This window comes from Cygnus olor, chromosome 1, assembly GCF_009769625.2.
Source record: "Cygnus olor isolate bCygOlo1 chromosome 1, bCygOlo1.pri.v2, whole genome shotgun sequence".
Classification (NCBI taxonomy): Eukaryota; Metazoa; Chordata; class Aves; order Anseriformes; family Anatidae; genus Cygnus; species Cygnus olor.
Genome location: NC_049169.1, coordinates 98,230,041 through 98,241,317, shown reverse-complemented (window position 1 = coordinate 98,241,317; position 11,277 = coordinate 98,230,041). Strand labels below are relative to the sequence as shown.

Genomic DNA, 11,277 nt, shown 5'->3' with positions numbered 1-11,277 from the left:
CAGCATAAAAAGCATTGTTGAAACGCCCAAATTAAAGCCACCCGTGTAAAATTAGTAACTGGTTGATGGGACTGCTATTTCCCAGCTTGCCACGGGATGTCACAGTTTCTCCACGTACGGGCCATCCATCACAGGCCCTGGCCTGGGTGGTGCCAGCTCGGCGGTCCTATTAACCATGGGATGCTATAAGATGGATTTGTCCTCTGGACCCATCCCAGAGAGGCCCTAATATCCATTCCTGGTCCGATTGCGCTGTGGTTCTCTAACTCTGTACGTACAACACTCAGTGACTAGGCAGATGTGAAACCTGTTGGTTTCTGGGTCTAGGCCTTGTCTCTGTGCTGGCTCTCGGCTGTAGTAAGGCATTATATACCTTATATACCTATATTATATACCTATATATTAGTGAAGCAAATATTTCACTTGTGACATCTTTTGTAAAAATGGCCTTAGAGTATTGATTGAGCTAAATGTAGCTTCGTCGAGGTGAAGTCTTTGGTTTCTTTATGCTGTTTTTACTAATAGCTCTGCTAAAACAGACATCTTGAGATACAACCACTGAAATGGAAAAAAAAACAAAGATGAAGCTATGGGAAACCTTCTGTTCGCTCTCTCTCTTCTTTTCTTAGTATGACTGTTGGCATGTTTCCTGCACTAAAAGCAATCTACAAATGAGGATAGCTTCAAAAGTCAAAGCTCAAAGAAAATGAAGCAGCAAAGCAGCAGTTCTTTCTGATCACAGTTAAAGGATTCACTCCAAAGCCTGATGAAAGATTTCTATAATGGTTTTGATTATCACTTAACCAAAAAAAAAAAAAAAAAAAAAAAGCAGGAGAGGAAAGGAGGAATTAAGGACAATTCTGGGCAGGGAAGTGAATTTTCTGATTAAAAAACAAACAAACAAACAACAAACAAACAAACAAAAAACACTTCACCAGTACAGTTAGATATGCATATTCATAAACTATATTTCTTGGATGAAACCTGGAGGAAATTCTCAGTGATCAGGGAATGACTGAAGCAGACATTTGGTTGATTTGCTGGGCGGAAGTCAGGAATGTTGTTGTCTAATCTGAGTAGCAAAAGGACCTTAGATTGAACTCCTTAGGGAACTAGGGAATTCCTAGTATTCCCATGCTTCCCGTGCAAATACTCAGAGGAATAAATGGCAATGCCAACATGTTAGCTTGCAGCATTCAAGTTACAGAGCGTTAAGACATCTCACTTCAAAATAAAACATTGGATGTGCTCTCTTACTTGTCTCCCCAATTAATGGTTGAATCACCAGAGGAGATGCTATGTCCTAGTCCGAGCACAACAGCACAACATATCACCCCATATTTCTGGCTTGTAGGAGTTGGGAAGAGCTTGTATCTTCAAAACAATCCAACTAGTTCTTGCTTCAGAAGACCTGGATGTGCATATAGCTGGGTTGTGATTGCAGGTGTACCAATTCCATATCTGCTTCTCATTAGTGTCTGGCTCTAGCCTTATAAACTTTTTTGTCAATTTCTAAAAATAAATAACCACTAAATAACAACTGCATTTGCTGGTAGCAAATCATCACTCAACTCAGCCTGGAGAGAGGTCCTGCCGAGGTACTCATCTCCATAATATTTGACTGGTGATTCCTGTTCAGCCTGCAAGGGTGCAGGTAGAATGCTCTCACCAGTAGCCACCATCCTGGCCATGCCAATCGATTGTGCCACCTGGCTCTGCTCTCCCCCCTATGGCCAGCATGAGTAAAAGAGGTGGTGACTTCCTAAGAATGTCAAGGGCTGTAGATAGAAAGTTGTCTCCCTGATCCAAGGAGATCTGCGTACCCAGAAGTTCACAAGTTCAATAGTTAGACTTTACTGTCTGCTTGAAGGATGGTTTGTACTAAAGCCAACAATAGTTTAGAGTAGTTTTAACAACTCAGCAGATGGTGAGACAGGCAGTATATATTTATCTGATGCATCAAAAACTATGCAATGGAGTATCTTGTTAACATTCACAGCATTTCACCCAGCTTTCCTTGCTTTTCCTCCTATTGTTTGTCAAAGTGCCTGGTCAAGTCTGGGTTCTAATAATTGGAAAATTTTTCCAGGAAGTGAGTGTTTGTGTTTGCATAAAGACCTGATGTGAAGGGAGCCCCAGGGACTCTTGATTTTCTGTGAGTCTTAGTCACTCTCTTCATGGAAATTACATTGCTGGCCAGATGTGTTATGTATCTGCATTTCAGCTTGTAATTATAAATACAGTATAATTATTCCATACATCACATTCTTATTTCTTCTCAAACAATTAGTGGAATATGATCTTAATCATCTCTGTTAAACCTTTCAAAAATATTTACTTATTATCCTTTAGTTGCAACCCACTGGGCTGAGTTAAGCTGAGGGCCATCACACATCCAAGGGCCCAGGGAAAGCCTATCAGAAATATGGGTAAGACAGCAGTTGCAGAACACCTAGGTCATGGCAAGAAATAAGCTGGGATTGGAAGGGGTGCTGAAGGGAGCCCTTTAAAGGGCCCTTCCCCCTGTTGGGGATGGATGCATAAGTATCACTTCCTTTGTGAAAGAAAGCAACGCCTGTGCTTTGTCCAGTCTTGTAAGTTCTCATATCTTACCCCCTGTCACTGCCTGCACCCACATAGTCCTTACCACTTCACTTCCCAGTCTCAAATGGTGGAGATGAAACAGAACACAGTACAGGATCTAGAGCACATTGCCATTGTCTTGATACATCAACGGTGACAGCATGATAGGAACTCGTCCTTTAGCGTGTTGATCTGAAAACATCCCCTCTTTGACCATAAGTAAGTCTTTGGAGGACCCAGAAGAACCCATTCTGGGTTTTTAATAAGGGACTGGAGTAGTTGAAGCTAATGATGCTCCAGTCTGGAGTAAGATTTAGTACTTGTTACACAGAATAAGTACCAACCCAGTAGACACTTGGTACTTGGAGAAAATACTGCGTAGCATGCTGGTCTTAAAATCTGACCTTAAGCACTTGGTAGTCAAGTCCGATTGATTTTTGGTGGGAATGAGGTTTTTAAAGATGTTCTCCAGAAAGTACCAATAATGGTCATTAAACTCAAAAGTTCCCCTGGATCATCAAGAAGAAAAGCAGAAGAAATCAACTGCGGGAGAATTAGGTATTTGAAGTTGAAATCTAGCTTGATCAGTGATGTGAAAGCAATGGCTTAAGAGACTCCATTTTCTACATTGTTTTGTAACTTTGCCCAGCAAATAAGAGCTGTGGGGAGTCTAAATGGATTTAGAAGATATATAATGCTACCTGCTCTTGACAAGCAGCTTGCAGCCACAGTCAGTGACATCTCAAAAATGGAAAGACTCATATATTTGGAAATACTAAGTATTCCTTCCAGGCTTCCATTTAGCTTCTACGAGTTGTTGTGATTGTTAAATTATTTGATATAGTGGAGCTCACATTTCATAAAACACGATCAAGAGAGACTTCAATAGACTCAAACAAGCAAGGTTTGCTACTGACACTGACATCAAAATGGCACTGCACCAGGCAGAATAAAATTGTTAACAGCAGCAATGCTAAGGGGAAAAAGCGATGACTGTAATGTGTGTAATAGATAACAAGTGAACCTACTGTATCACTGCTTCTCAGTTGATCAACAGCTGAACACCATTCATCGGAGTTGTTCAGTAACACAGCCTGGTTTGCAGCAAACTGATAAAGAGAAGCCGGTATTATGGAGTATTTTACAGGAGTCATTTTTCTTCAATACATAGGCCGGTGGACTTGGGTTCTGAGCGAGATTTCCTGTAGTGCATAAGCACAGACCTTAGGGAGCATTTGCTTTCTGTGGGGTGACGAATTGGAGATCATCCATGCATGCATGAAGTGCTGTACTTATGGTGGCTCAGCTGCCACATTCAGATCAGTTCTGGTGATTTCTACAGGGGTGATGCAGAAGTTTAAAGTCTTACTCTTTCAAGTCATGAGAAGTGAGAATTAAAGAGGTTTCCTGTTTGGGAATATCTATATACGCAGCTGCTTTGGTTAACTCTGTAGTGGAGAAAATATCTGAGGATAGCAAGACTTCCTGCTGGGTGATTAGTGTATATCTTGTTCATGCCTAAATGTTTTTAAATTTGGACATTTTTTTCTGTTTTTTTAACTGAAAATTGAGAATTTAGTGAGCACAGATAGACAGTCCTTTGCAGATTCATGGAATATTAGTGATGTTATTTTCCAAATACAGTTTAGGATTTTCTCCGTGCCTAAGCATACAAACTGTCAGGTGACATACACTTGTCTTCTTCAGCCCTGCTCCCATGTTGTGTTGGTAGGACATGCAGCCATCTGTGTGCAAGCGCCTGACCCTTCCTTCTCACCAGCCTGTGCAGTGGGGTGTATTCCAGAACGCTTGGATTTTCTTTGGTATTCCCTTCAGGAAGGGGGGCAGCTGACCAGCCGTCCCAGCAAGCACCAAAGCAAGCTGGCTGTCCTGGAAATGCGCATCCAGCATCAGCTGCAGCACGTGCGCACTGTGAAAAAGCTGCCATGTTGTCACAGCCCCAGTTGCCCTTGCCTCCAATGCATGCGGAAGTTATTTTGTGTCACAGCACAAAATTCCAGCTTCCTTCTTTTGCGATGTTGCTACGGTGATTGCATACTGAATGTGCTGATCTGGCTTTTAGAGTGTTGTAAGGCAAGTTCATAATCTTTACTAATATGGCTGGATATTCTTCCAGTGGGAAGTGAAAAGAAGAGGCATAACACGAAGCGATGATAACCTTAGCACAAAATGGCAAGAGATTTACAGAAAAAATGTGAGAAAGACATTACAATTCTTTATAAAAAATACTAATGTCTTTTTTTTTTTTTTTTTTTCTATACAAACATCCAGATTTCGATGGGAAGGTCAATCACTGCTGGAAACAAAGTCTAACCTGTTCTATAAAAATGTTGGTTTCTTAGCACAAGCAATGGTGGCAATGCTTGACGTTATTTCTGCTGCCAGTTTTGATCAGGACAAAAGTTTCTGCTCTGCCTTTTGTTGTAAGAGGGTCACCATTTTCTTCCCTGTGGGGGGATGGTCCTCAGAGCCCTGGTCCCTTCATGAGACCCCATAATCTCGGGGATGTAGGAGGGCAGCAGTTCAGTTCTGCTTCTGAAATTGAAAGCGACTGTAACCTTGCAAACTGCCATCCACATCCAGCCTTTGACACTTGGAAGATTTGGCTGAATTTCTGGCAAGAGACGATCTGCTGCAGTACTAAACTCATAAGGCATTCACACTGAGAGAAATGCCTTAAAAGCAATCTTGGTTCTACTCCAGTTTCTTTAAGGACTTGCTCTCCAGTATGGAAGGAGACTCTCTCCATACAGCCTTCCGTGGTGATCTCCCAGGAGGGGACAGTGCAGTGCTGTCATACATAATCCCTGCATACAGAATTCATGCCGTAGTCCTGGAACACTGGGATTTGCCTTTCAGCCTGGGAAGGGGCTGGTGCATCACATTTTGAGGTGATTTTATCCCAGGTTTAGAGAATCAGTTATCTTCACCTAAAGATGGAGTATGAAACTTAGAGGGGCTGTAATTAATCACCTTAGAGCCTCTTCCATTGTACAAGACCAGAGCAAAGGTCCTTCTAAGGACCTTTCAATGGACCTTCAAAGGTCCATTGTTCTCACTCAGGTCACACTGCTGAGCAGATGGCATGTGGCAGTTGCAGATCTGCAACTATGATCAAAAAGAGATGCTTTATCCTGTACCTAAGCAGTTAACATGATAAGCAGGTGGGCCCTGACAAGTCATTTTGCTCAGACATTTGAAGTCCTTTTTTCATAGCATGTGTATTTAAGTGTTGACCAAAAATATAGACAACTTATTTGACAATCGAACACGCTGTATGGCTGACTGGGCTGCTGAGGCAGTAGCTGTCTTATGTTTACACTAAGTCAAAGACAAAAATATTTCTCTAGATCAATGTTAAACAGGCATCTTTTTTTTTTTTTTTCTTCAAGGTGGTAAAGGGTTAATGGTTCCTAAAATAGACACTGTGGGAAAGATATCAAAATACCTTCAGCTCTGTTTCACCACACAGATTTTCCACATCTAAATTCATCTTTATGTCACATATATCAGAAGTGTGAGAAATCTGGAAAACCCCAGACTACCCCAGGCTGCTGCTTTCAACTGATATTGAATAGGGGCTTACCCTACATAACAATGAACATAAATATATTTTTGAGGTTCCTTGAAAAGTCTGCCCACTTGAGTCTCTCTAACAGACAACTACTTCTTTTTTTAGACAACCATTTTTTCAGTTGTCTGAGGTTGAAGTTAAAAGAAGCTGTACATACATAGACTGCAGTGCTACTGTGAGGCTCACACATTGTGTGTTGTGACTACATGTTCTTTAATTCTGATAAAAGTCCATACAGGGAAAATAATTTGTATTCCCATGGAAACTGAGCAATCTCCCCCAATTCACTAATTACTCCTCTAAACCCAGAGCTGTAAATGTTCAGTGGTATCTGCATTCCTTTTACTCCCACATGTGGCACCAGGCTGCCAAATGATATGGTAGATTGAGGAACCTCTTTTTTTAATTACCTCTTTCAGAGCCTCAGAGATTTTCACTGAACCTCCTTGGAATTACCTCCTGGGTACTGGATCTGACAATTTTCCAGCAGTCTCAGCTCCGTAGACTGCCCTCAACCATTCCTTTTTGACTTGCTGATGAATTTGTTCATTCTGACACATACTCCTTAGTACAATTTACCTGCTACTGTCAGCAGGCAGACGACAAATGGATAACAAAAAGCACCGTTAACCATCCATGCTTACATACAATGTAATGTCAGAAGAGATAAGGCTGTGATCTCCCCTCTGCACTGTACTCCAAGTTGGTGCAAGCAGTATGAACATGTGTTGGCTGTGTTTCATGTTGTGGAATGGTAATTCTCTTCCTTCTCCTCCCTCCCAGCTCCTACCCCCTCATCCCACCAAGAAGTGGTCCCTTCTTCCAGGGTGGTCTGTTACAAACCATTACCACGCAGGCAGTGTGGCCAAAATAGCAGTGCTACTCCTTAATCTATTTGGAAAGCTGCTAAAGTTGAAATGGAGTGCTGCTCGCAGAGATGTTTAGTCCCCACAGGCTGTACCTTAGTGCAGAGCATGAAGATGACTACATTTTCACCCCCACTACCCTTGGTATTATGTACCTCCAGCTAGAGTATGAAATGAGTTTTTTTGGGGGAAGATGTTGAATAAAAGACACTGTTCACTTGCAGACTTCGAAAAACCTCTTTGAGGTTTTTACCACACACTTTCCTTCAGAGTTTGTGTTGCTACCACCAACTCCAGGCCTTTGGATAGCAGCCAGTAGATAAAGCTCTAGAAAGAAAAGACCAAACTAGTTAATTTGAAAGGAAAACATGCTTCATATGTTAAATGAACACACACAAAGCAATAGCAAGACACTGGTTTAGACAGTGGATGCAACCTTTCAAAAGGAGTTTCGCTATTAGCTCCTCCTTGCAGCATGTTTGCATATATTTGGGAAAAGCATATCTTAGTCACCATAGTGCATCTTCCAGGTCATCATGCCCAAGGGCATGGCCTCACAGTGCACATGTGCTGAACCCAGAAGCTGGGTGGGAATGGGTCAGCCTGAGCAGCCTTACTAGCCAAAAGAGATAGTTGGGGACAGGCCACTGAGCTGAGATTGATGGGTAATTAAACAGGTGGCTGATTAGGTGAGAGTGTTACAGGGCACCATTTCAGAGGTAGGATGGCAATGACTTGCTGATGTCAGCCCCCTTAGGAGCCTGTATTTCAAGGAGATGCATTGACAGGGTGCCACAGAGGTGTCTTGATGGTGAAAATAGAAAGCCTCAGCTGTCCATGTGATGAAAATGGGGAGCTTTGGACATTTGGAAAGAGCTGAATTGTACTCCTCATCTCTGTCTTTGTACGAATGATGGGATCCAAGAAGAATCCTTTCCTGTCATTAACTCATTCAGGCAGCAAGTCAGTGGTGTTGGCATTCACCTCGGTGATCCAGAGAAACAGAAGAGCAAAATTTCTCAGCAGACACTAGTCTCACTGGCCTGGCCTACTGAAAAAGAGAATAGAGAAAATAACAAAATCATGCTCTCCCTGGCCCAGGCATCCTGAAAACAAAGGGGTTGCTTGGTATTTCACGCCCCTTACAGGGCAGGCTGCTTCTCCACCTTTTATCTGACGGGACCGATTAAATCCCTAGCATATATATTTCTCCGTTCCTGAGTTTTGCTGGAGCAGAGAGTACTTTATGTGCTTTAGGGCAGCCGCAGCGAGCCGGCTCTGCCCAGCGGCGGGGCGGCGCCATGGCGCCCGCCACACTACAACTCCCGGCGGGCCGCGGGCCGCCCGCCCAGCCGCGGAGCCTCACCCGGAACCGGGGTGCCTTCCAGGCCTCTCCGTTTGCTTCCCGGGCAGGCAAGGGCCGGTACCGGCACCGGGAGGCTCGTCCCGGCTCGGTTGGGCTCGCCTCGGCTCGGTTGCTGACGCCCCCTTCTCCCTCTTCCCCTCCTTCCCCACCCAGGCCGCGCGGGTGCCGCCATGTCGTCGGTTGCAGCCGCCAGCTGCGAGCCCAAGGGCGGCGGGGAGGCGAAGGGGCAGAAGCAGCCGCTGAAGCCCTGCTGTGCCTGCCCCGACACCAAGAAGGCGAGGGACGCCTGGTGAGTGTCCCCCGGCCTGTGGGGCTTCCCCTCGGGCAGCCCGGGGTGTGCAGGCGGGGTGGGTGCCTCATGGCATCGCTGGGAGTAAGGAGGTTCACGTTTAATGGCTCGACCTAAAGGCAGGCTCCCAGAGGAGACTTTAAAGCTCCTAATAAGCCTTCGCTGCTGTTGGTTGGCTGAAGAAGAGTGCCAGAGCCTAGTAATGCTTCTATTACCTTCTTCTGAACGCTGTTTTTCTAATAAAGCAATGCTTTCTGTTTGCTTGCGATCCTCACAGAGGTGCAAACGTTGACAATGACGTGTTTGACTGCATTTGTATCTACAGGCTTAGTCACTATCAGTAATGTAGTACCATGAAATGTACCCCAAAACGCTGGTCCCTTGTCTGTGACAGTAAGTTAGTCTGGAGACTAAACTGCTTTTATTTTTTTTTCCTAACCCAAAAGGTTGTAGAAGTGTCTTTCAGCAGATGGAATAATACCAACAGGGTGTTTTTGCCAAAGTTAGGCATGTGAGTCTGATTACGTGATAAATTAAAGGTGTGTCTGTGGCCATCTGAGAAAAGGGTGGTAGGATATAAGTCATGCAGCAAATGGAGTTACCCTGGGCAATTGTGGTGCTATTTAATCTGTAACACAGCTTAAATACTGGGAGAAGAAGTTTTAGTTACATTTTAGTAACTAAAATGTAATTTAGACATTTTAGTTACTCACAACTGACTAATTTCTCTCTTTGTCAGTAAAAATAGCATACTGTGTCTGGTAGATTGGGGTTGACCAGATCTGTGACCTGCACTGTGCGGGGTGGTGGAACCCCCAGCCCTGAGGACAGGAATGCTCTGCAAGTCACCAGAAAGCAAGTCTGAACTGTTTTTGTGGTGTATGCTATACACCAATAATGATAGGCTTTTACCGCTATTTGATAATGTGTTAGACACTTGGATGGATGAGTAATACCGAAAGTTACTGTTTGTGGTTATGCCTTTTTTTTTTTTTTAAGAGTAACTAGACTGTGTGTGTGTGCGTGTGTGTCAGAATCCCTAAGTACTACCTAAAGTTGGCTTAAATTGTCATTTACCGGTCAAGCTAGTCTCACTCTGTTTTGTATTATAGAAAGTTTATTTCTTCTCTACTGAATAATTTGAAACTTCCTTTCTTGTCACGATGAGCATACTCGACAAAGTAAGGCGACAGCCTTGTGTTATATAACAAAATTCCAGTCTAGACTTGCCCAGTATAGCATTGGTCTGTTTAGGAAATTGTTATGCAGCTCATCAGAGTTTAAGCACACCACTCCACGCTTGGGCAGCTTTTTGCAATAGCATTATATTTTCCAAAAGAGTGCTACCCTGGACAGGATAGTCAAAAAGACCTCTGGAGCCTAACAGGGTTTCTTGATTGTTTACAACAGCTCGTCAGCTCTGTGGATTTGACTAATAGTAAGATAACTTTTTCTTGTTGAACCTTGGAAATCTTTTTGTTTTGCAGCATCATTGAGAAGGGGGAAGAAAATTGTGGGCACCTAATTGAAGCCCACAAAGAGTGTATGAGAGCTCTGGGCTTCAAGATATGAGTGAGATGAGCAGGACTGCGAGTGTGGTAAGTATAGCCTTCAGGAACATTCTGTACCTCTTAAGTGCTCTGGCATCTCCATTGGTGCCACTGGAAAGTGCAGAGTACTGTCTGAGATGACAAAGGGCAAATCTTCCCTAAGAGAGGGAAGACAAAGTAAGCCTCGTTGATTACTGCTGTTCTTGTGAGGCTGGTGGTTCTGCCTCTCTGCCTCTGTTCTCTTTCAACAGATCTAAACTTCAATTCAGATTTCTAATGGTAGGATATTGTCCCCTTGTCCCCTCAAATACAAAAGTCAAACAAAGGAGGGAGGAAAATCTTTTCTTGTTTCATCCTCATTAGAAAGGTACATTCTTAACCGTGATATATTCCTGGAGTTCAGAAAGAAGTTCTGGAAACCAGTTTAAGAGCAGACTGTGGCTATTTGTGTACAACACTCATTAGTGACTAGAGACTTAAATTATCCCTTAATATCCAGTGGAAATCTGTGTTTTACACCCTTCTTTCCTCTCTCTTCCAGATGATGCCCGTTGTGTGACTGATGGACTGGAAGGCTGAAAAATAAACTATTTCTGCAAGTTACTTCAAAGGACAAATATGAACAAAGTATCTATTTATAAGAGTCTTTAATAGTAGACTAGTCATGGTGTATACATCTGCAGCTTTTCCACTGTTAGCTCTTTATTGCTGTTATAGAAAAAGTATATTTTTCCCCTCTTATTAAAAGTCTAAAATGACCAGTGTTCCTGACTTCTGTTTCTTTTTGAATAAAAAGTGACAATGGTCATTCAAAACAGTGTGCTGTTGTAATGGGGAGAATGAGAAAAGCTTTAATTGAAATGAGAACATGAATTTCTTCTGTTTTATGGATGAACAGATGGGTCTTCAGTGGGTTTTTCCTCTGATGCAAATTGAGAAATCATGCTAACAACACTGTTATGTTACTGCTTTCAGCAAAGTCGTGCTGAAGCTTGTAGTGCTGCTTGTAGTCTGCTTGTGACTAGCTA

General features: G+C 43.1%; 1 protein-coding gene across 1 annotated transcript; it reads left to right on the top strand.

Moving 5' to 3' along the window:
- The first annotated feature begins 8,310 nt into the window (after positions 1-8,310).
- LOC121076994 (cytochrome c oxidase copper chaperone) lies at positions 8,311-11,004 on the top strand. The gene is made up of 4 exons (XM_040571715.1): positions 8,311-8,457; positions 8,564-8,699; positions 10,187-10,297; positions 10,791-11,004. The coding sequence occupies exons 1-3, from the start codon at positions 8,346-8,348 to the stop codon at positions 10,269-10,271; spliced, it is 333 nt and encodes a 110-aa protein (XP_040427649.1). The 5' UTR covers positions 8,311-8,345; the 3' UTR covers positions 10,272-10,297; positions 10,791-11,004.
- Positions 11,005-11,277: the final 273 nt, after the last annotated feature.

Excerpts from the sequence above, each read along its gene's own strand:
- LOC121076994 (XM_040571715.1), top strand. The coding sequence starts at position 8,346 with ATGGCGCCCGCCACACTACAACTCCCGGCGGGCCGCGGGCCGCCCGCC. Across the intron at positions 8,458-8,563 it reads TCCGTTTGCTTCCCGGGCAG|GCCGCGCGGGTGCCGCCATG; the intron begins GCAAGGGCCGGT and ends TTCCCCACCCAG. Across the intron at positions 8,700-10,186 it reads AAGAAGGCGAGGGACGCCTG|CATCATTGAGAAGGGGGAAG; the intron begins GTGAGTGTCCCC and ends TTTGTTTTGCAG.